Source organism: Larimichthys crocea, chromosome VIII, assembly GCF_000972845.2.
Source record: "Larimichthys crocea isolate SSNF chromosome VIII, L_crocea_2.0, whole genome shotgun sequence".
Lineage (NCBI taxonomy): Eukaryota > Metazoa > Chordata > Actinopteri > Sciaenidae > Larimichthys > Larimichthys crocea.
Genome location: NC_040018.1, coordinates 1,857,456 through 1,882,250, shown reverse-complemented (window position 1 = coordinate 1,882,250; position 24,795 = coordinate 1,857,456). Strand labels below are relative to the sequence as shown.

General features: G+C 43.9%; 1 protein-coding gene and 1 long non-coding RNA gene across 9 annotated transcripts in view; one reads left to right on the top strand and one right to left on the bottom strand.

Annotated features, from left to right (window-relative positions):
• Window positions 1–24,795, top strand: part of LOC113746254 (uncharacterized) — a 155,615-nt gene that overhangs the window by 21,908 nt on the left and 108,912 nt on the right. The gene's annotated exons all lie outside the window — the stretch shown is intronic.
• sema6d (semaphorin 6D) lies at window positions 1,945–22,204 on the bottom strand. Of its 7 annotated transcripts, none has more exons than XM_010732429.3 (20): window positions 21,939–22,197; window positions 15,416–15,587; window positions 14,706–14,817; window positions 13,692–13,752; window positions 13,423–13,485; window positions 13,190–13,291; window positions 12,819–12,909; window positions 12,458–12,577; window positions 12,041–12,129; window positions 11,011–11,228; window positions 10,775–10,906; window positions 10,085–10,240; window positions 9,527–9,700; window positions 9,022–9,162; window positions 8,708–8,785; window positions 8,534–8,592; window positions 7,911–7,967; window positions 7,207–7,389; window positions 5,880–6,121; window positions 1,945–5,759 (listed from the first exon to the last, which is right to left on the bottom strand). In XM_010732429.3, exons 2-20 carry the CDS (start codon window positions 15,537–15,539, stop codon window positions 4,632–4,634), a joined length of 3,330 nt encoding a protein of 1,109 aa, XP_010730731.3. In that variant the 5' UTR covers window positions 15,540–15,587; window positions 21,939–22,197; the 3' UTR covers window positions 1,945–4,631. The 7 variants fall into 7 exon arrangements, with proteins under 7 accessions (XP_010730731.3, XP_010730739.3, XP_010730748.3 ...); XM_010732437.3 differs by lacking the exon at window positions 21,939–22,197 and adding an exon at window positions 20,978–21,384; XM_010732446.3 differs by lacking the exon at window positions 7,207–7,389.

Sequence of the window (24,795 nt, the reverse complement as noted above, 5' to 3'; positions counted from 1 at the left end):
TGTGCGAGCGTTGCACTTTCAAAGCACATTCAAATCTATACTTTCAACTTTAGTAATTTACTTTCATCTTCCTGCATCTAGTAGAGTGAACTTGTTGTGTTTCCACTTCCACTTCCACGTTATTTTTCAGCATCTGCTTTCTCCGTTCTTTGTGAAATGGAATAAACACGCACACATGTGCACAGACACACACAGACATGACAACAAATGCATGCTTTTTGTCTGGGAAACAGTCTGCACTAGTAATGAGACTAAGTGTGGCCAGGCGGAGGGACAAGTGAATGAAACAGCTACAGAATCACTAGCTGTGTTTGATTTGCCTCCACTAATTCAAAGAGACCATCTGATAAATTGAGAGGATGGGATGTACATCAGAATAGCAAGAGGCGCCTCTTTGTTGTTCCCCATTCCCAACCAAATCACACCCCAACCCCCATTAGAACACCCAGAGGGGAGAACGTTTCCCTTGTGTGTGTGTGTGTGTGTGTGTGTGTGTGTGTGTGTGTGTGTGTGTGTGTGTGTGTGTGTGTGTGTGAGAGAGAGAGAGAGAGAAAGAGAAGGACAGAGCCGGGTTGCTAGGAGGTGTGAGTTTTCAGGAGGTCCTGCTGAAAGCAAATGAAGGAGCACTTGTGTCAACATTCTGACGGCAGCGATGAGCCACAAAGCCTCCTGGCCAAACAGCCAAAGGGCTGCATAACCTCCCTGTGAAAAAAGCAAGAGCGGCGCTCTCAGAGCCCTCCTGCACTCCTTCTTTATGTGCGGATCAGTGAGATAAAAACCTGTTTTTCCTTTCAATCTCGATGTTTAACTTCAAGCGTTTCCGTGGACGTTGACTTGTGCTTCTGCAGAAAGTTGGGACTCAAAATGGTGATGGTAAATGATGATGCCAAAAGTTTTTTTTTGTGATTTTTGTTTTGGACATGTTTGCTTCATTTGATAGAAAAGCAGTGAATGGGGCCTACAGGAAATGTGGGGAAAAGAGAGGGGAAGGAAGACACGCAACAAAGGTCGCCGGCCTAGATTTAAGCTGGTGATGTTACTGTCATGTGGTGTGTGTTTTTAGACCACCAAGCCACTGTGACATCCCATGTTTTGTGAATTTGTGAACATCTGCATTCCTGTTGTCATGTTTTAACACTAAATCCTGTTTTAATGATATCTTTTTCTGCATGTTTTTGTATTTGTGTTAACTCCACACGAATGCCCGTCAGATGAAGCACATGTGATCATATGTGCATGTATTTTGGAGAGATAAACAGCCGGCAATTTAACGATTTACCATCCCGCAAATCGGAAACACATAAAAGTGATCTTCATCCAACCATCACTCCTTTTTTCTTTGTTGTAAGCATCTGATCTTATCACAGGCCTATCTGTGCATAACATCATGAAATGGATGTTTATGCTTCATGCATCTAAATGTATGCATGTGCTAGTGTGTGTGCATTCCTCTACAGCTCATTGGTGCTTCAGATCTTATGCCTTAAGCAGTAGTTAGTCCAGATGTTTGGTGTCTACTGGAACATACTACTTTGGAATCTTTCCCACATGCTATCTGGTGTGGTTGACTCTGCGTTAGCCCTGAACTTCAAAACAACCCAGCTCTAAAAATAGTCTAAAGCTCTTAATCATTCTGCAGACTCTTAATGTCTCTGATAGTCAGCTCACAGAGCTCAGCTTGGACACATCAATTCCCTCCACCCAAGTCATGCTTTAAGTACTGAACACATCTCATGGCTCTCATGGCTGGATTCACAAGATACTAAGTATCTGATTGAACCGTTTGCAGCTCTCTCCGTCATGCTCTCTTACACCAGAAACACAAGAGGAGCAGACATATAAAACCTAACCAGGCCATGACATTAAAAAAAACTCCCCCCAAAAATCTGCTCTTTCTGTGCAGTAATGTTTTATTTCAACTATACATGCCGTGTTAAAAAAATCAACAAAAAATATCATGAAACAAAGACCATCATTATTATTTACACATTCACAGTACAACTTTACAACATATCTACACGCTCAAATACTCTGGAGATCATATATACAGCTGGCCTTGCATCGCCATGTTGCACAGTATTTAAATCAAAACTACATGACAAAATCCGGTTCATCTGCACATACACCGAGCTCAGACTGAAATATAAAGGCTTCAATTTAGATTGCAACAGAAAGACCCAGTTCATATTGCAATGTACAAGGCAGTTGAGCAGTGTATGTTGAGTGTATATTTGTGATGTCGGTGTGCATGTGTCGAGTAGAAAAGAGAGCCCAAACACTAGATGACAGGCAGAAAGTCTTTACATACAATCATCACTTGTAAACAAAATGCGGCTTTGGGCTAAACAGGCAACTGACACTCGGATAGGATTGCAGATGTCACCCAAATAATATACCCATTGCTAAGAGAAATGATTCCCTCAGTCGTCTCTACTGGCCAATTAAAACAATTCCTGCCACTGCAAATCCTGGAGAATTACAGATTCTGCGTGACCACCGACAATGCCAAAAGACGGCTTTCACGTGAACACTGTGTTAATACATTGGCTGTGGGCAGGATGTGCTGCGTTGAGCTGACTGCTCCACAGTACAAGGTCTAACCACCCTACATCCCACTGTCAAGAAAATACATTCACTGCATGGCACCTCTATGTGGTGGATTAACACCATTCTTTTCAACAACAAATTTGATTTTATACCCCCAAATTTATGTTTCTTTGACTGTCCTTTTGTACAACTAGCATTCACAAGTGGAATGTCTGTTTCGGTTTGGATTTGGTAGTCATTTTCTAACACATCCTGCTTATATAAAACGTGTTTATATATGACATAACATACAGAGGACCAATTGACTTTGCCAATATTATATACTGTAGTAGTTCATTTTGTGAATAAGGCACACAATGCACAGATTCAGGTTCACTTGCCTAAAAATATGTATACTCCTTATTTATAATATTTAAGTATATACAGGATCTTGTCATTCCCAGCATGACTCATTTGGACACATTGGTAAATGGTGTGTTTGATTGTACACTGGCCACTCGCAGGAAAGCTGCACAGGAAACACAGGCAGCAGAACCAGCACGGCAGATGACAGAGGTGTTACATCCATGTATTGTTCTAGGGTCTGTTTAATATACCTTTTTTCTTTTTTTTAATAGGATTAATGTAGGAGGGAAATTCTAGTGTTCTTCTATTAGGGGACACACAAGTTTAACAAAAGTGCCCTGAAATGTTGAATTCATATACATGGGCTAAAACATTGGTGTTGCTTTAGTTTCATATGGTAAATTCTTTAAATAACACAGTAAAACATTATGAAGGCAAATCATTTTGTTCAAAATTCCTTTATAGAATGAGATGAGAAATGTATGTTTTTTTGTTTTTTTTTAATACCATTGCTACATAAAGAAAGAAGTCTCTTGAACCACCATTACAATTCCTACAAACAGGCAGTGGAGGTTAGGGGAGGTTTCAGTCCTGGAGAAGCATTGTTTTCCCATATTAGTTCTTACAGTGCGTTTGGTTGCTGAAAACTGCGAAATAACACACACTCACTCGCGCGCGCGCACACACACACACACACACACACACACACACACACAAGCAGATGTCGTATCGATGGTTGTCTAAGTCTGCTAGAGAAAAAAATCAAAGACAAACACCCATGTCTAAAACCAATAGCAGCAATTGTACTATGTAATATTTCCCAGTGAGTTACAGAGTCCCTATACCAGTATACACTCACGCAGCTTCCCTTCAGCCTAACCTAACCTACCAGAAACGCTATAGAGTGACACAAAAATATGGTTAAGGATCGGTTCAGGTGAATTCAAACAAGAGCACAGATGATATTGAAATGAGAGACAGTGATTTAGGTCTTAGATGGGTCTTAAGGTGCATCCTCTGGCATGTGGCACCACTCTTGATAACCAAATGTGAAAGCCAATCATGTGTACTACCTTTACACAAACCTGCTTTACAATCAACCAATGCACACACACACACTCACATTCATTTGCACTCTTTTTCTTTGTTCGTTTGCTGTTTGATTCAGCTGTTTGTGACTTTAAGCAACACGCACACTATGATTTTTGAGTTTCCTCTCCTCTGCCCCCAGCCATCTCACCAACAAAGGCAAGGCCTACCTCTCCTCTTTGTTCAGTTCACATTAGTGGGAAGACAGTGCTCAAGGGCAGTGACAAATGAGACCCATTCTTCAAGTATTCCACTTTTAATCTGGTACCACACGCACAGGTAGCGGCTTCAGCTAGTGTCCTAAACCTCGTACCTAATAAGGGAACGGGCGACACCCAAGCCCAGATATAATGGGGAGCAGCAGGTTCACCACTGTCCACTGTTCATATCCTGTGGCTACCGTGACAAGGGAGCGAGATGGAGACGTAGGGAGCAAAAAAGCCCCAAGGAGTATCTTTGGCCACATGTATGATTTTCCCTTTTTAGTGTGAGTGAATGTGCATATCATTTAAAGGGGGAACACACCTCAAGTCGATACACAGACACACAATAGGCCCTACCCCATCCATAGTCCCCCCACCCCCCAAGCCCTCAGGGCTCAAACCTCTACAGTCAAGGCCAAGAGATCACTCAGAAGTGTCCATACTCTTTTAATAACTGTACTTGTTGACCACTCGCATCTGTGGAGTCTGTGGTGAAAACCCGTTGGGTTTAGGGGGCACATCTGGCTTCAGCGATGGGGTCCTTTTAAGCCCCGTGCGAGGGAGTGAGCAATGCCCACTGTAGCTGCTCTGTCGGGATAGAGAGGGTGGGTGAGGTGAGTGCATTCCTGCCCCCATCACTCCACCATGGGAGTCAAGTCTGGAGGGGGGTGTTGGGGGAATGTAACCCCCTCTGTTCATACTGTGTTGGCGAGACACAGAAACCCCCATGGTTACCGCATTTGGTGAGGTGGATAAGGAGTGCCTGTGAGAGGCACTCCGATGGAGTTGATACCCCCCTCTTTGCCTCTCCAGGGTGCCCCCCATGCTCAGGCTGCCCGTTGGTGTAGTAGGAGTGGTGGGCATAGGCACATCAACCCTCTTGGTGGGGCTGTGCCGTGGCAGGGAAGAGGAGGGGGAGTATAGGGAAGCCTCACGGCTGGGCACCCTGGGGGGTACTTCAGTCAGTTCCTCCATGGGCTCCAGTGCGAGGTGCTGTCTTGGGCGGGGCCCTGATCCCTCTTGAAGAATGGCCTTGGGGTTGGCCACAGAGTCATTGAGGTGTTTTAAAAGGTCATTTAGGGTATTTCTGGCATCCACAGACCTCTTCTGTTCTTTCCTACTTCCCTTAGAATCTGAATTCTTTAGCTTCTTTTCAGACGAATGTGGCAGTGTATCCTCTCCATTGTCAAGATTAGGGTACTCATGTGTGGCATTGGGCAGGACCACCGCACTCGGAATGTGGGAGTGTCCCAGGGTGAGGTGAGGTTGGTGGGAGTTGGCGTTAGGAGGAGCAGGAGAAGAAGGAAGGAACTGAGGACTCTTGGCTGATGAGTTGGCCTCCTTACGGGGCCCACTGGACCCTTGAGCCCTCTCCCACTGGTTTTTGATGGGCTGCAGGCCTTTCTGCTGAAGCACAGGGGTTGACTCAGGTGTTGGCAGAGCAGCCAGCTCCGGGGGTTGACAACCGTCCCGTAGGATCATGGTCTTGGTGTCACTGTTGGGTGCATTCAGGTCTTTGCCATTGCTCAGCAGATTGGTGTACAGCTTGGGAGAATCGATGTTGGTTTGGTACTCCTGAGAATGTGACAACAAATCAAAAGAGCAACATTAGACACAGTTACACATCTTCAATCATTGTGTTCAATCACTCTCCCCCACACAAAACTTTGATGGAGCTGTGTTTTATGGCTGTACCTTTACAGGGCTGTCAAAGAGGCCGTTGAGCTTGACAAAGCTTCCAGTGGAGTCTGAGCAGGACGGTGCCGACTCTGCATCCTTGTGGACACGTCTTGGCTTACGGAGGAATGAATCTCGATAGCAGAAAACAATCAGACCAGCCAGGAGAGCGCCCATGAGAAAAGCAGCAAACACGCAGGTGATGAGGATGTTCATGTGGACCATCTGGTTGGTCTCGCCTGCTTGGATATCCCAAACACCTACAAAACAGTGAGGTATTGGTTAACCCCCTGGTTAAAAGAGTCAAAGCGCTCAGTGAAGCATCCCTCCCCATTGAACAGCAAAATTGTGCATGTTTGTGTTTGAACACAATCATGCATGAGTTTCTGCTTTCACACATCCCTCCCATACAAGGTAGTCAGTCAACCACAACCAAAGTTCATAAATACTGACACATTTCTATTCATCTAAACCCAGATGACGAAGAAATATGGTGAACATTGGCAGAAGCTGTTAGGTACCCACATCCATTTCCCCATCTAGAAATAGTAGTGCTATGTTAGTTCAGGAGGGAAGACATCAAGTGTTGCCTTGATCCACGTTCCACTAGAGGCTTTTTGTCATGCATTTAACCGATACCAAAGGGTTAGGAGTGCACTCTTATCTGAGATAGAAAACCAAATCAATTTTTTCGCACAAGAGATCAACCAGCATGAAGTTGTTCAAAGGAAAGAAAAGCAGTGCTTGCCTTCCAGGTGTTGAGATCCTGTAGCTACTGCTCTACTGGAAGTTTGTTAGTAACCACAGACATTGAAAGAGTTAGTCATCCACTGTGTGGCCACAACAGTGATGTGGCAGAGCAGGCCCAGTCAATGATCTACCAGTCAGGGAAAACTTTTACTAATGCTAGTATTAAAAAAAATCTATACTGGCAGAGACAGAAGATAAATCCAAACAAAAGATTTTAAAGAAACAAAAGGGGATGCGTGAGGGTAAGGCTTAATGATTAGAAAATTGGGAATAAATATATTAAAAGAAAGAAAGAAAGAAAGAAACATAAGAAAAATACATTTTAGAGAAAAGAAAACAATTAATTCTAACATGAAAATAATATGTATAGTAACAAATTATGTATGGAAATGTCTGTTTAGTAAAAGAAAGACACTACATTAAAATCTGCCATGTTATCTAATGGAAATCCTAAATAGCTGCCATTGTATGCACGTGTGTGTTTGCATATGTGAGTCTATGTGTAGATTCACATTTGTGTGGCTTAGTGAGAGATGTTGGCAGCTATCAGATTAGACTCAATGCAGCATGCTGGCTGCCTCCCTGTGGGCCTTACCCTCTTGCCCCCCTGGGATAGAGTCTAAAGAATGGGAGGTGGCTGGGTCATCCTGCAGCACAAAGCCTGAGCCGTAGAGCTCTGGACCAGGTCCAGAGCTGGGGCTCTGAGTGGGTATGAGTACTGGGGGGTGTATGGGCTCACTGGGGTGGACAGTGACTGGCGCTGATGAAAACTCCATGTCTGTGGTGACAAACAAATTGTTAACAAACTGTGCAGACGTGGGTAAAGCATACTGTTATCATCCCGGTTAGTAGGCATGGGCAATGGGTAATTTGTAAGATTAGTGTCTGAAAAAATAGTCAATAAACCACAGTTAACCTTTAACAAAATGTTGTGCTTTCACATTCACAGACCAATGAAAGTACTTTTTTTCAGACAATTTGAAACAGGGAAAATAGAGGATACTAAGGTCCAAAGAGGAGTTGGTACACAACAGTAAGGATGCCAAGGAATGGTGGGTGGGCATGCAAGAGGGAGGAGGGCTCAGAACAGGAAGTGATGAGTGAAAAGTAGGAACTGAATCTGTGTTAGGCCGATGTCGCCTGGTGAACCTGTCGTCTGTGACGATGAAAATGAAACAGGTGACATTAGCATTCAGGAAGGTGCTTGGTAAGAAAAGATGAATGGTGGCAGTGGTGGAAAGACGGTTGGAGATGCTGAACTCAAGGAAAGAAACCATTTGAGTAAAAGATCAAACTAACCAGAGGTAGGGTCGCCAAATGATTTGTAATCTGGCGCTGATGTAGTGCCCAAAAACGCTAAAAGAATTAAAAGAACAAGAAATCAGTATAAGGGAATTCAGAAGTAGAAATTAAAATCCCTAAGAGACACCAAGAGTGCAGTTTGGTTGGTTTTATAATAAAGATATAAAGCACTCGCTAGTAGTGTCGCCTCACTGGAGTGACTAAAAGCCCTCTGGTTCTGATCAATACTGAGGTTCAGCCCAGGTCATGTTTAGTTGGTACAAATGAAGAGGCAGTTTTTTTTTAAAGTACAATCAGTTAAAGCACATTTTCTGCCACCGGAAATCTTAAGACCTCTACAATTTGCACCAGCTGAGCGTGACCCTTAATTGTACATGTCCATGTTTCTGCCTCACAGGCGGTGTAAGTTACAGGTGGCCATGTACTGTATGCAGATGTGTGTGTTAATACTGCACATAGACTTATGTAGGGGCAAGTTACTGGAGTGGTTACTGGTGTGAGTGTGCAGGCTCATGGTGTGTTGAGAGATGAGTTTGTGTTTCATTTGTGTGTGTCTGTGTATGTGTATTTGTGTGTTTGTGTATGCCTCGGGATGGACGGCATGGAGATGAGATTCGTACCTTGACAGTCTCCCAGGTGGGCCGTGTTTCCTAATTCAATGTCCTGCTCATATTCAGTCCTAAAAATAAAGCAACAAAGACATAGGTAAAGATTAATAAAAGGGTGGCACAAAAAATCTTGTTATCTCATCTCTTGTATTTGCACTTTATATTGCAGCTGAGGCTTGAACTCACAAAACACCAGGCTGTATCCTCTCACAGGCTCCGTGAGGCTTCCAGCCACAGTAAGGATCCCTTGATGCAATGCAGGACCTGTTTACCACACAAACACACACAACATCAGACCACCGGGTTAAATTTTTCTGGGAAGTGCACTTCACAATCATTTGTGACTGACTGAACATTAACCACAAGGCATAAGCTGTTATCGTTCCTTTTATGACATTTACTGAACAACAGAACAATAAAGTCAAACCTATGACCGGCCCGTACAAAGTACATTTTAACCCCCCCCCCCCCCGCTACATGTGCATTAGCACGTCTCTTACTTGTGGCAGGAAGAATGCCTTTCACAGCGACTCAGGGGAATGCGGATGACACAGCTTGAAAAGGCGACATACAGGCTGTGTGCGTCTTTGTCCACGTGCAGCGAGAGGACACGCTTGTCATCCTCATGGTTAGACAGGCACCTGGGAAGGGAAGCAAGAAACCTGATCAGAGGTTTATCAGATAAGTCGGTCTCCTGTTTCAGTCTCACTAGATTTAATCACTTGTTAGGTGGAGAAGTCACATAAAGCTTTTTCTCACAATTTAACAGGATTTTAACCTCTGGCACACCGCCGTGTGTTTGTTCGCATCCACAAATGAGCACACAAAAAAATGAAACCACAAGTACTGTGGATGCACAGAAAACAGGCAGATAGACAGACTATGCCATCTGTGCCAGGAACTTCATTTTAAGAGTTGCTGACTCCACAGCCAGAAGAAAGAAGAGGAAGAGAAAAAGAGAACAGAAGCAGACAGAGATGGGGTGAAAAGTGCGTGTATCCCTACTTTGCCTTGTTGAAGACATCTATCTCCTCTAAAAGCAGGCTGTCATTCAGGGACATGGAGGAAGTCTTCGCCAAAATCTTGAGGACGACCCCTGATTCAGCCCCGATAAACACCACTGTGTAGTTCTTGTGAGGTCCTGCTTCATTGTCCACAGCCAGTGCTGTCAGTCTGTACCTTCACACACAGCAAAGAAGCATGTGTTACTCACAGTAGGGGTTATTCCATTAAAAGTAGGAGCCACTTTGAATACATAAATCACTTCAGCTCTTTGAGTAACTAAAGGTCAGACTGTTTTTCTTTTTCAGTACTGACCTGAAGGTTTCAAAAGTATTGGGAACTGGAAGCTTGCATCAGATGCTTGGTCACACTTTTCAGTCTTGTTTACTTATTCTTTCATCACATTGTAATATCAGTTTGATTCAGCAGAGTTCAAGAACTGCTTGTGATGATCTGCATTAAACACTGATGTAACTTTAGCATATTTAGTTAACCAAAACATTTTCAATGAAGGTATTTAACATCTAAACTGAAGTATCCCTAATGTGTGTCTGCATTTACCTGACGCGAGTCTTGGTGAACCATGGCTCATCCCCAATAGAAGGCACAGCTGTGTCCATGAGGGGGTGGGACTTGATGAACTGCAGGGTATCGTCCGGGAACTCGATGGAGCTCTTGAAGGATGCAGCTGGACCGTGACCTGCACAGCACCCGGGTCTAGAATGAAGGGTGCACACGCATAGAGGGCAAAAGGTCAAAGATCAACCCATACGATCACACACCAGGGAGTAATAATAACGTGTATTGAAATGGTTGAAAAGTGCAATGAGAGGAGGGGGCGGGGTGGGGGTGAGGAGCAGGTGCTTATTAGGATCACAAAAAGGCCTCAGCTGGAAACATAAAATATACATATGCATGGTTATCCTCCATTAATGATTTAGGTAATGAGGTCCTTCATGGACTTTGTGTTTTAGACACAGGGCTGGGCCACATATATACGTGCTGACTGTAAACAGGTTAAAAATGCAAGCCGTTTAATTATGTTAAATTAATTATTTAATCATCAGCAGATGGCGAATGTGTGTGCTGGGTCAAAGCTAATAACTTGGTCCCTTATTAGTGAAAAAGATTTGATTGCATTGGGTTTAACCTGGACAAAGAAGGGTTAAGAAAAGGGGGGCAAATGACAGGTGGTAAACAGCTGAGTCATGCCCCATGGGCTCTAACAGAAGCCATGTTTAAAATCCTTACCGAGGTTTGGGCAGCTTCTCCTCTGGATATGGCGTCCACACAGAGTCAGGGGTCTTCTGTTCTTTGAACCGACCCCAGAATACTTTCTCGATGTCGGCCATGGAGAAGGCACACACTGCTGACCCTGGGATACTGTAGAGGAAGAATTACATCGAATGTTACATCACTTCTAAATTTCTTATGTCTGTCCTCGGCATCGGTTAATTCAAAATCTGGACCCAGGATCCTTGGCTCACCTGTTCATCTGTGTCGTGAACACTCCCACCACAGAGGGAACTCCGTTGATGTTGATGATGTCAGTGATGGACTGAAGCACATCGAAGTAGAAGAAAGACTCCCCTGGCACGGAGCAGTTCAGCCTCGCCTTCACAAAAGACGTCCAGTGCTTCTCCAGCACTCGCTGTGACCCTCCGACATCGTTCTTACAGATCCGGGCCACACGAGAATACACAACCTGTGGGGAGCAGGGGTTTAATAGAGGACAGAGTGGATGGAAGAGGAAGGCAGCTGAGTGAACGTCACTAAAAACACTTCATCGTGCTGAATAATGCATTTCCCATCCGGTAGCAAAATGCTACAGATGACTTAACAAACACACTCTCATTTCTAACTTTGTGTGTGGATTGTTCGCTGTGATTGGAGCAAACATTAAATAAAAAAAAACACCCAATGGCCTAATGCAGCACCATGTGAATGTGTGTTTGATTGTACATATTACAAAGGCTTAGCGTATAAATGAAGTGTGTGAAGCAGTTGGCTTTGACATTTTTAATAATTTACCAGTGCAAACCTCCATCTGAGGCCAGGTGTCACACAAGCATTAGTAGGGCTGAAATATTTATTGGCTGGTTTGCTGATGGAGGATGCTGGCTTCCTGCGGCTTGGCCAGACCAGCTCAGGATGAGATGAGGCATGGTCAAAGCTAAAGTTGGCCTCAACCGTAGAACTAATGCCCTCTGCATATGTGTGTCATATGGAGAGGCAGGCACAGAGTGCGCAATTTCCGCAAGACACAAATCCTCTGACTGTGTAATGGTTTTACATTAGTCAAACACTCCCAGAAAACATTGGCTGTTGAAATTCCTTGCGTATTCAAATGCGATGTACTGTCATCGCCTGAATGGGCCCTATTACCACCGGGGCTATTTGTGGCAGAAACACATGCACTGAGGGAGGTGTAAGCCTTTTTTTTTTTGGGATAAATCCTGCATACTGTAGCTGTGTGGAATATGTAATGCGTTATAAACGGCAGGTGCACTGTCTTACCTTGCCCAGATTGCTGTGCTCCACAGCAATCTCCCGGTAGAAAAAGTACACATAATTCCCATACTCGGCTGCATGCAGGAAATGAGGTTCTGAGGAAGAGACAGAGGCAGAGAGTTGAAGTGTATTTCTGCACCGTCACCACCCCTGTGCACGTTGAATATTTCAGGGATTTGTACAAGGCTGTATATGACTGGGGGTGACCTAGATTGCCTGGGAGAGAACAGGCCTTATCCCCATGGAACTTGGCAAGGCAGGAGAGCTCTCTATCACTCGAAAAACAGCCCTGACAGCCAACGTACATACATACACCATGCAAAGGCACCGTGGGCATTTAGCTGGTAGACACATGTTTCTCCAGAAAAAACAAAGAGGGAGAACGAAATACAGACTGACGGTGTAGAAGAGGTACTCATCTACCTTTCAGCCACTTGGAGTCATATTTGATGGTCCTCAAGGCTGATCCATCACCCATACTGCGATAGATGACCGAATCACTGGCCTGGAAGTCAGCTACAGTTGCAGAATACAGCTTCCCCTCTGGAGGAAAAAAAAGGCATACAGTAAGCATAAGCTAGGATACACTGCTCTTTAATGCTTTGTTGTTTCTTTGTTTGTCAGGCCTAATTGGCTGACTTGTTATCGCTGTAGGCAGAGTTTTATTGTGGCAAAGACACAGAGGTGATAATGGGAGCATAAGTAGGAACGCAATAGTTCTTCTTCAGCAAGACTAACTATGCATGTGGGCGTGTGTGTGTGTGTGTGTGTGAGAGACCCTTACCAGCGAAAAGGGCAACGTTGGTTTGCTTGGAGTCAAATGGGCATCGTGCCAGTCCATTGATCTCCTCGCCATCAAACTCTAGGTTATCCAGCTGAAGGGAACACAGCAATCACCCACACGTTAAAGGAGTTTTGTCAAGGGACATCATGAAAAGAAACACTAGCATGCACATGAATCAGTCCATTGAATACAGTCAAATTTATTTAAAACTAAAATAAAGGGTGTGTTAAACAAATTTAAGGACATTTAAATAATACTAGTTGTGTTTGTGTGTGTGTGTGTGTGTGTGTGTGAGTTATGGCAGGCATTTACATATAAATTTGGTCATTTAACTGACGCTTTTATCCAAAGCAATGGCACTGGATACTTACCCTGTAGTATCTGCACATGGGATTGAAGCCGTTGGTACCACAGATGAACACCAGATCATCGTTTCTGGGAACCAGTACTTTGATGAAGTTGTGGCACTCATCCTGAAAACAGACGCACAACATGTAACGACATGATGAGAGACAGCCAGTTTCTCTGCTCACAGTTTAAGTTTTTGTTCATGTGGTGCGATGCAGAACAAAAGGTGCGCGGTCAAAGATTTTTAAATACGTACTCTGTGTTTTCCTTTGACGGCACACATCTCTTTGTCAGCTTGGCCCGATCGCCATGTAAGCTTCTGTAAAATACGACACGGAGCATTAGACATATTGGCAGCACACTAAACATACACACACTGACTCTCACACATACACACACTGTCCTCCATTTTCCACTCTCTCATTTTACAAACTGTCCAGTGTGTGATGAATGGCTCTGTATTTTCTATAGAGCCCTTTTTTAGTGTTTGTGGATTGAGAGAGCAGCTTGTGGTGAGAATCTTACCCGGTAAGGAATGATCTCATTCCTGTAGGATTCTCTCAGACTGACGAGGTACACCTGATCTCTGCGGACAGACAACAAAACACACAGCTCAGTGATACAGCACAACCAAGGACATTCTTATATAAAATCTATATACAATTTTTCTATTTTAAAATATAAATCTGTTTTTTTCCAGTGTTTATTTTTAAAACTTATATTAGCAAACATTTGTGAGTTTTACATTCAGTTCATTTACTATGGTTTAAGCCTCTTCTCACAGCAGGAAACACACGACCTTTTGGTTTGCGGCAAATTACAATCTAAGTGGGTTTAAATCAATCTTCTCTTTTTATAACATTGTGTAATTTCCTGTCAAAAACCTGTAAATGCTGAAAATGATGTGACTAAACGTAAATGGAGAATGAATTCTGGTTTTATGCAACTGTGAGTGTTACATGAAAACCTGAATATCTCCTCTGCTATCTAATTTTACATGACAACCACTTATTGTTTTGATTATACGCCGATTATTTGGGAAAAGAAACGCAATAAAAACGGCGAAGATGAAATTTTATTGGCCCATAGAGAATAGGATTTTGCTTCACTTTGAGTAAAAACATGTGAATACCCCAATCTGACAACAGGAGGATCCACTTGCCAACAGTGATACATGTGGTGGTGATTACAGAGGCTCCAGAGGTGGGAGTTTTATACTGTTGATGTCAAAGTGATTTCCTGCTACAATATTAGTGCTGGCGGTCAGATTAATCCCAGTGCCCATAAATACCAAAAAGATATGTAAAGATGCCAAGAAATCCCTGACAGAGCGTCAGGCCGACATGATAGACGCCTTTCTTGGATCAATACTGGCCATATACATCAAATGCAGGCCTAGAAGCCACTGATCCAATAACACTAAGAGCTTTTTCCCCCCCTTATGCCACTGTTTACCTGCCAAGGAGTGACTGAGTGTATTGGTGCAGGGGATGTGTGAAACAGAAAGAGGGAGGAGAGGTGGTGTGCGTGTGAGTTTACCTGCCAGCGATGAACAGAGTGTCCTGTATCTTGGTCATCAGCTGAAAGTCAAGGCGATGCTGTGACTCGTTGCCAGAGGGCCTGCCTCTGAACACAGGGTACCTCCGTGCAACTGTGAAGACATAACACACACGTACACACGCTATTTATGGGAAACTAGCTGTAGAGGATGAGAATCTTGCACAGATAAACCCTCCCCTCCCCTCTTGCTACATTTAACTTGACTGCTCTGATTAGAAATAAATATGCTGTGTGTGTGCTTTATACAAATCCCCCTGCAATTAAGTTAATGGTACAGTACAAATACCTACTGTATATTCTGTTTAATTATATCCGTGTGTCATTGTGTTGTGTTTGTGCGTTAGATAATGGCTGCCTGTGTCAGCACATCTCTGTTCCTCCAGTACATCACAGAGATGAAAATGAAATCCACTTAATGCTACAACTGACCATACAGCAGATTGATTTTATTACTATGGTTATGGCATGCTAGTGTCTGAACTGCTGACACGACTAGAAGAAGAAGACTGCTTCGATTTATTTTTATTCCGTGTGTGACTGGAGTGAGTAAAAAAAAAGAAAAGAAAAAAGAAGCACATTAAGGATAGTTGACTTTTTCAGTGACGTTGCAGTAATTGTAATCTCTTCCTACCCAGTTTCTGCAGAGTTTATTTGCGTGTGTGTGTGTGTGTGTGTGTGTGTGTACTCACAGTGTGCGTCAACGACGTCGAGGGGTACGGTGTCCTCTGGGAAGCTGACTGCGAGGAGAGTGCGTGAGGCTGTCAGCAGCAGCAGAAGCAGCTCACTGAGCAGAAGCGCAGCTCTCTGGCCCATGGCTGCTCACAGACAACACTTCCTGTTTCACACTAGTGGAGATGTTACCTGAAAACACACACACATAAAAAAAAAAACATGCTTGACATTGCTTTACACGTAAAATGTTTCGTGTTGCATTTAACCCACTGCTGCTCAGGAGCCAAATCCTAACTTTTCGTTTAACAGTGACAAAATTTTTTTTTCCAAAAATACCCACTATGTTAGTAAAATACAAACATAAGGCACACATAATGCCCTCTTTGGCTTATTGATGACTGAGCTCTCAGTGGCAGTGCTTGGCGTTTTCCCCTCTACCTCTCACTGCATCTGCTGTCTAAGGGAAGGTCAGCCAACTGACTGGTGGGGTGTCTCGGTGTGTGTTGGATGCAGCGGAAGTCCACTCTGTTAGAAACGTGGCGGGCCTGCTGTCTCTGTACATCTGTGCTCTGATTGGTTTGTCCTGGGCCAGGCTCAACACTAATCAGCACATTGCAACTTCATCACCATCACTAGTGTAGCCTCTGCTCTGACCTTAGCTGACTTCTATTAGCGTTCTGCTGGCTGTTATTGCTCTAGCTCCTTCCTCTGGGCTGGTGTGCTTTATTGCAGTGCAGTGATTCACTCATCTTTGTGTTATGGGGATCTAGTCAGTTGTTTTGACAAAGTAGTGAATTTTGTGTACAGTAGTTTGTACAGAATCTGATTGTAGACATGACATACCACCAACTACATTGGTAATAATTTATTGGGGGGAGTGGCAGCGATTTACTGTGTATGTTAGTGCGTGGAGGAGTGCTTTAGAGACAGTCTGTGTCTGTGCATATTAATGATCGGTGTACATTCAAATATTTATAAGGCAAACAAATTATTCATGCAGGCAAAGCCTGAACGGATATAAACAATTTACCGGGAGACGTCACACAGGCAGAGGGATGGATTAGCTGGGAGCACACTGGGATACACACACACACGCATGCATGCACGCACACACACACATGGCTGCACATACATAATCACTCTTTCAAACAGGGTAATGCAAAGACTGATGCATGTGTGCCCACGGACACACGCACGCACACACACACACACACACACACACACACACACACACGGTATTGACTCATTTTTCAATTAGCCCCAAAGCACACCTGCTCCAGTGCTGTCTGTGAGCCCTGCCTGCCAAGCCATTAGTGCTTTGATTGATCCACACAGGAAGCATGGCAGATCAGCAGCCAGCAAAGGCAATCTATGGACTTTACCACATCCCACATCACTGTAGCCATGGGAGAAGTTTATAAAACACAATCTGGTCACCTTGGGCTTTTAAAATATTTCTAAATGAGCTTTAACACACCTGGTCGTCAAGTGGAGAATTAGGCGGCATGAGTATACACAGTACATCAGCATGTCAGCCTCTGGTCAACGTACGTGGATTACATAACATACAAATTGATCGCACTACTTTGAAGCTTACAAGTGCACAATGTGTTTTCCAGTAACCAATAATCCAATTTTAGTCCGAGCAGTTACTGTATGATGATTTGTCACTAGAAAGAATGGAAGTGGTGGAGAAGGAATGCCAGCGTGTTTTAGTCATCAACAGTGTGTAATCATTGCTATTAAGTACTCTGTGGGATACTGAGGCCTTTGAAAGAGCAATGTCATTATAACTGAGTAATGCGAGGCCTGGACAAAACAATGGTTCATCTCAATTAGTCCACGTAATAGTTAAATTACGGGCTTGATGTTTTGACAAAATAGTATGAAGGCTAAGAGGTTGCGTTCTCTTCCTATAACTACAAAATCAGCGATCCCGGAGGAGTCCCTATACTCTAATCTACATACAAATGAATCTCAGGATACTAACGATCCACAGATCTATGCACACAGATCTATACAATTGTCAACAACTTAATCAAAATGAGAAGTGATGATACCGCTCTGCAAAGAGAGACAGTGGTGTTCCATAAAAGCATCACAGCTATTTTTTTTTTTTTTACTGCCCGGTTCAGGCGTTCTCACACGAAGAGAGGTGCTGTATTAAAACCCAAGCAATAAATTGCAGAGTTTCTAGGAGATGCCTGGGACACGAAAAGATACCAACCGCACAACAATAGGGGCAAAAAAAAAAAGAGAGAGGAGCTATGAAAGGTAAATAAACTGAGCTCCAAATTTCAATTCTCTAGTGCTATCGTACAGGCTGCAGGCTGTGCTTCTAGACCCAACTTGGCCGTGTTCACAGGTAAATCATTTCCTTGGTTGTCAGAATTTAGAGTCCTGCTCTGTATCTCCTCTTCATGAGCACACACATGCTTTTTTTTCTCCGCCATTCTCCTTCACTAAACAATTCAGGAGAAAAACACTCCAACCAGAGGCAGAAGCTCAGGCTCAGATCTCCCATGATTCCTTGCGTGGTAATAGCCGTACTGTGGAGGCGAAGGCTTTCCTTAGAAACTTTAATGTAAAACAGAAACAGAAGACATCCAGAGGTCAGCGATCTAAAATTACTTCTCAATCTCTAGTGAGCCCAGCATGTTTTCTATTGACTATTTCTTTTCGTTCTCTGGTTCCTGCCCTCCAGTGTGTGTGTGTGTGTGTGTGTGTGTGTGTGTGTGTGTGTGTGTGGGTGTGTGTGTGTGCATGCACATATAGGCCTCAACAAGCCTAGAGACGCTGGGCTTGTCACGCAACTCAGTGCCATTCAGCCTGGCCTCACTCTACCTCTGTTATTACAGGCTTTTCAATGTCCTACAACCACGCACTTCTCGTGCTGATGTTGTTGGCTCAGGACCATGGTGTTTAACATGGGGAGGAGAGAGGGGGAAGGGTTCTGCTGGATTGCTATTTCTACTGATGGTGGGTGTAGGGGTTTGTATCCCAATTTTGGTAGTTACAGCTGAAGATTTAGTGTTCCAAGCTTAAAATGCTTAAAATGACAGATTAACACATATTATCCTTTTAGCTGTGCTTTTAGTGGCATATGTCAGCCATAACCTCCCCCACCGCACTACTGGATGGATGCGTTTTTGAAGGGAAGTCCTACTGGGAAGAATCAGGACTAATAAAAGGATGGCAAACAACAGCAGTGCGTGAGGTTTGTGAAAGTTGTGTGTAGATGCAATCCCGGCAGAACAATGGCTGCAGCTGCTCGAGGCTGCTTGACTTGTCATCATGCAGCATACTGAGCTGTAAACCAAACGGCGAAGGAAATCAGATAGTTGGAGTTTGGTTTCGGGCGTTTCACTGGTGTATGTATGTTGAAGCGAGTGTTTAAGCATGCGTGACTGTCCAAAACTGGATGCGTCCTATAACATTGTTGTCTCAACTCTCAACTGTGGCTCTAAGAAAGTAATCAAGATGCAGCCACACGGGAAAGCGAGCCAGCCAGATGATTAAAGCAGCCACACAGGCCCAGAAATGATTACTACTCCTTTTCCCACTTCAGTAATAACTACTACCCCTAATCGTGTGCTGTTTACCTAAGGATCACATCTGGGGGGCTTGGTTGGACTTGTTGCTTCAGAGATTTGGCAGTAGAAGAGGGCTGTGCCACCCTAAACCGAGGTTCCCTCCCTTTCTTCTCTACCTTGGCAAGAGGAGGAGTGAAACAGGAGAAAGGCTGTTCTCAGCAGTACTTCTATAGTAGAGCACAAAGGGACTGAGCTGCAGGTGTGACCGAAAAACAAAGGGGGCTTTGGGCAAGTCAACACAATAGAGCCCCACCCCCGGTCAGTGGACCTTCGTTCAGGAGAGCTGTTCTGGGGGCTCCTAAAAGGGGGTTCTGGGGGGGAACAAAGCAAACTATATAAACATCTTGACTCCAAATGCTGCACACAGGGTCAAACTTTTTACTGCTCAGCCAATTTAGCACTGAGCAGTCTGATTTCCGAGCAGCAGTTTAGGGCAACCATAGGGCTGTATGGTTTAATGACGGTTGTTCCGGGGTTACGGCCGGCTGTAGTGGAGGTTAACGGTGACCGTTCTGGTCGCTGAGTTCTGACCCCATGACCAGTGAGGCGGAATGAGGCACACCAGCCAGCTGTGCTGTCAAGGGAACCCACGGATGGTTCTGATGTTTGACCTGGCTGAAGTTCGGTGCTCCTGTCAATATCAGATTTGTAGTTTTAATAACTTATCCGGGTTTCTTCTATGTCTGAGACAGAGGGCAGACCACCAAGATCCTTCACATCTGGTTTATGTTATTTAAACAAATTTGATCTGTCTTTATTTCTGTCAAGGGGTTGAACTTGTTCGAGGAAAGCGACAATAAAATTTTGACCACAAAGAAACTGAAATTAAATCTAAGTGCACAGTTTTGTCCTTTTTGAGTGTGTGGTGACAACTTTATAATAATCCCTTTGATTGCTGTGGTTCATCTCCATTATCTTCATTTGGCCAAAATTTCTTAAATACTGAGACGCAGTATTCCTAAAACTACTCTAACCTATACTCACACTTAGGCTAAACGCATACTAGTGAAACAAAATAACCATTCTGGTTGTCTCTCTTTTTTTTTTATTCTTCCCTTCCTTCATTTTTCAAGTTTTGCGTGAGGATCTTCCGCTCCTCTTTTGCGCACACAATCCGTGCAGCAGCCCGGGCTCTAATGCTTGCATTGTGCAGACTGGGGCGTAAGGCATTCAAGTTTTATCCGTGGTAAATCTTTTCAGACCCCTTTAGCTCACATGTAGGACTCATACAAAAGACAACAAAGACGCGGGGGACAGCGGTGGAGTGACAGTGATGGGGCTTGCGTTTTAACTGCCTCCACACAGCACCTTTAATGCATGCACGGGGCTGGGCTCTCGGCGCTGCTCTGCCTCCAAAAAAGGTTACGAGCGCTTCTTCAATTTATTATCCGATATATTAAAAAAAAGATACCATAATGAAATTTGGAATGTATTAAATCGATTAAAAGCACCACGGAGTGAGCAGTCAACAACCATCAAGTCAAACTGCGCGTCTCACTCATCTTTTATTGTTTAATGATATGTTCAATCGTCCAATCATGTGCACGTTATCTTTACTCGAAGTTAATTTTTTTTGTGATGTCAGATGTAAGAAAACAAATCCACGCCCTAAACACAACTCTGAACAATAAACAATGGAAGATATTGGCGATTGTGTCTGAAACTGTAGAAAAATAAGGACACTGCTCTGCATGAAAGAAAGGGCTGTTAAAAACCAACAGAAGCTGGTGTGGCTCTGATTTCAGATCCGGACAGTCCTCTTCTATGTGAACACCTCTGTTTTTAATGTTGATATATTTCACTTTGGAAATCTACTTGATTCCCCTGTATGTAGCCTCTGCTCACAAAGTATCGCTGGTTAGAATATAAACCAGTAGTGATGTGTGTCCTTTCTTAAACCCAAGGTCCATCTTAATAATAGAACACATCCTAAAAACGGAAACAAATACACTTTATCAATAATTAAAAATCATCGTGGACACCTACCTTGAGTATCCGAATTCACTCATGAATGGGGCATTCCGACTGAATATCATATTCCTTAGGTAATCCATTTAAGAGAAAACACCCAGCATGTAATATTCCTGTAATTTTGCGCTCCATCCGAACCCGACTTTTTCGCTTTTTATCCAGTTGCGCACAGATTTCAGCTCCGCTCGCCACATATGACCATTTTGACTGCGTCCGTCCCCCCTTTGCGCTCTGATGACTGATCTTCAAAGCTCTGCCACGACCACACAGCCCCCTCCCTCATACAGCAATACACCAGCCCCTTTCCACTACTATTAACTTTAGAAACCAGAGGGAAAAGACATAAACATTAACGACGCGCAATCCTTACTACGCCGCGCTCTGACTTCATGTACAATCATTGATTTTTAACGCTGATATGAAATAATAGAGGGCGTGTGGATTGACCGGGGAGCGTGATAAAGCACATATCCACCAGGATAGAAAAAAATAGATTCGCACACAACTCCTCTCTCTGCTTGTATATCCTAATAAACACTGCTTAGACAACTTTGCATGCATCCGTCTGATACATGGTTTAATTGTGCCACTATAGAACTTAATGTAAGGATTTGTGACAGCTTCAATAGGAGGGTGAAGTGTCTCACAAAGAAAGAGGTGAGTAAACAGTTTAGATTTGCTTTACCCCCTTTATGAGCGCTGGAGAGACGCTTTCCGAGCAGAACGGACACGTAAATGGTGCCAGTGTTGGAAAAAAAGCAATGAATGAATAGAATACTGTACTGAAGTCAAAATAACCCCGACCTGAACTATTTCTGTCATGCAACCATCAGTTTTGCAGAGCAGCATAGCGACGTGGTCAGAAGATTTTTTTTATTTTTTTTATCCCAGTAAAGACTTCTCTAGTTTCCCCCTTGACTTTCACTGCGTAATGCGGCGCAACAAAGTAATATCCACGTAGCGACAAGGAACTCACCTCATCTGTATTGGTTATTTTGTATCCTTTTGTGTTGCTGTAATCCTCAAAAAAAATATTGAGCGCGTCGTAGTGAATCAACTTCTCCTGGCTTGAGAGAAAAACAAACTAATGCACGGCAAATGGTGTAATTCGATCCGTGCTAAGTCAATCCATCCAGAGAGAGAGAACCACAGCCTACCAATAAGCAGCGCTCTTGCTCCAGTCCCTCCCCCCACCATCCATCTCTCCTCAGTTGGTTTGAGCCTCACTGCCTTGCTGTGGCTTCCTTCCTTTCTTTCCTAGAGCTCGGAGAGAAAGGAAAAAGCAGCCCCCCCTTCCCTCCTTCCCTCCTAGTTCTCCTCCTGTGTGACCCCATATTGCACCCCCCCCTCCACCCACATCCCTCCTTCTGTTAAACCCCCATCCCCCAACTACAAGTCAGCAAGAGTGCCTAGTTAAATTCATTTCAACTGAGTTGTGGCTGCTTAGTAAAACAGCTTTAGAAATGTTTTGGCTTTGAGAGCACACATCTACTACAACATGGCACCATGCTCCTGATGTTTCTATCCAAAGTGGAGAAATTGTTCCCAGCGACAGATTAAACATTTATGTTAAATAACTCCACAAACTCATACACATTATTTTTTGCAAACTATTTCTATTTCACCACACATATTTTTTAGGTCAAACAAATCATGTTTCAACTTTACAAACATTACCGAGTACCCTACACACAATGTCTTATTCTTTTCCTGGTTTTGTTTGAGCTAGATCTATACATATGCATTAGGCATTCTACACGTGTACGTAAACATCGGTGTGAGGACGGGTTCTCGTATGCATGCAAAGTTGAAGTCGTCAGCGGACGTGTCAGGTCATTCCAACCAGGTCTGCAAGGCCCCACAATGAAGGCCCATTTGCAACCCATTAAAGAAGCAGGTTAGCAGATGTGTGAGAATCTCTCCCACATGAGCATCCTCACCCACTCGCACTAACACACACACACACACACACACACACACACACACACACACACACACACACACTTCTGACAGTCTCCATTATGAACTGAGAAAGTGGGATCTGCATCTCAATACTTGCTCAGGAAACACTAGTTTGCACTGCTGATCCTTGGTTTGGCACTTCTTGTGTGTCTTTGTCCCTCTTGTTCCACCCTCTGTTTTAATTTTTAATTTTTGATTTTATTTGTTTCTACTTATTGATATCCAGTCTCTTCATCTGAAGGAGATTTCTTTTCCCCAGGACCCCTATAGTTCTTCACCCCCCCTCCAATCTCACCAGGTTTATCTCAATCGATAGAGTTCAGTTAGTTGTTTGTGTGACTTTCATATTGGCCTCTCACACTTCAATCTTGCCACTCAGTGTTTCTGTCAGTCTTGACATTGTCAGACGTTGCTTCTGTGTCAGGTCCCTACATCCTGTGGGGGACTGAATCAGCACAGTGGGTTGATGGTGGGAGAGGGGGAAGACGGATAGATCAATGTGTCAAAGGTTTGCGCAAACGCAGGTAGCGAGTGTCAGGATGGGTGAATATATATATAGATCTGTGGATGTCTGGTGATTGGTGGGTGTATTGATTGGTCTTTTTTTCTAGTGAATTGGCAGTTTTATCATGGGTGTAATGGCAATGTGTCACCGTTTCAGTAGATTTTAATGGGTTTTGGTGCTCTACTGCTGGCTTTGACAATTCTTCATCTGCTTGTAGTGTATTTTTTTTGCAACTAATATGAACCTAGGGTTAGTAAAAAGATAACTCATGATACTGCCTTCTTTAAGACGATGAAAATATCCAATTTTCTGATGTAATGATGGTTATTTGAGCAGCACTGCTCTTTGAACAAATCATGAAATAAATAGATAAACAACTCACACACTGCAGAGTTAATGTTGACTTATTTATTGCACCAAGGCGACGTTTTGAACAGTTGTGCTCGAAAACGTCACCTTGGTGCGATGATTAAATGGAGACATAGTTACAAACAGCAATAGAAGTGGAGCAGATGGGTGAATGACAAAGGTCTTTGAGACTGAGAGTTTGTTTGGAGTGATAGTAAGGATGGACAGATGAATGTATTGATGCTGGGAGATGGCGAGATGGATGGTGGGAGAGTGAAGTGCACGGAGGGAGGCGGATAGACAGAGGACAGAAGGCCTGATATGCTTCCCTGGGGACCCTGCAGTGTGTAGGTCAACCCCAGGGGGTGTGCGAGGGTTGGCCTCGGGGTGCAGAGGAGAATGTGAGGGCTTGGCCTAAGGTTGGGCCTACCAGTGAGTGCACTATCCTCCACTCCCTTATTTACTGCCTGAAATGCCAGTACAGATGGCCATGTGTCAAGGATGGGGGCTGCAGGCTTAAGGTTGGGCCTGTGGCCAGAGATGGAGAGAGCCACAGGGTCGGATGTTTTACTACCACAACACCATTTGAGAATATGAAAACCCAACAAAGCAAGTTAAGGTGACACATCCAGAATTAACAAAATTAAAAACATGTCAAAGGCAAATTGATTGACTTAGTGTTAATGTCATAATCGCAGATGAAAGACAAAGATGTCTCTGCCGTGAGTGATCCAGTTTTCAGAAGTGATGAGATGACATTAACAGCAGCAGCGTTGCGCTAACGAGGAGAAAAGGTTGTCTGCTTTGTGGCTTGGCACTGAGTGTTCTATCAGATGGCTGCCTCTCAGGGTGGGGGCAGTCTGGACTGAACCTCCATGGTGACCTCTGATTGATTAAGAGGCCATTTCTGGCACTTGGCTAGCCTGGGGCACCATTTGTCACCTGACTGTGCAGCCCTGTTGAGAAGCTTCTTGTCCTCCAATCTACACTCAGACCTTTTCTCTAAATCCCCAACTCA

Bases quoted from the DNA above. Each gene is read 5' to 3' on its own strand.
- sema6d (XM_010732429.3), bottom strand. From the start codon at position 15,539: ATGGGCCAGAGAGCTGCGCTTCTGCTCAGTGAGCTGCTTCTGCTGCTG. The intron at 10,907-11,010 runs GTGAGCCAAGGA...CTTCCTCTACAG, and splicing joins TTCACGACACAGATGAACAG to TATCCCAGGGTCAGCAGTGT. The intron at 8,786-9,021 runs GTAAGAGACGTG...TGTGGTAAACAG, and splicing joins AGGCATTCTTCCTGCCACAA to GTCCTGCATTGCATCAAGGG.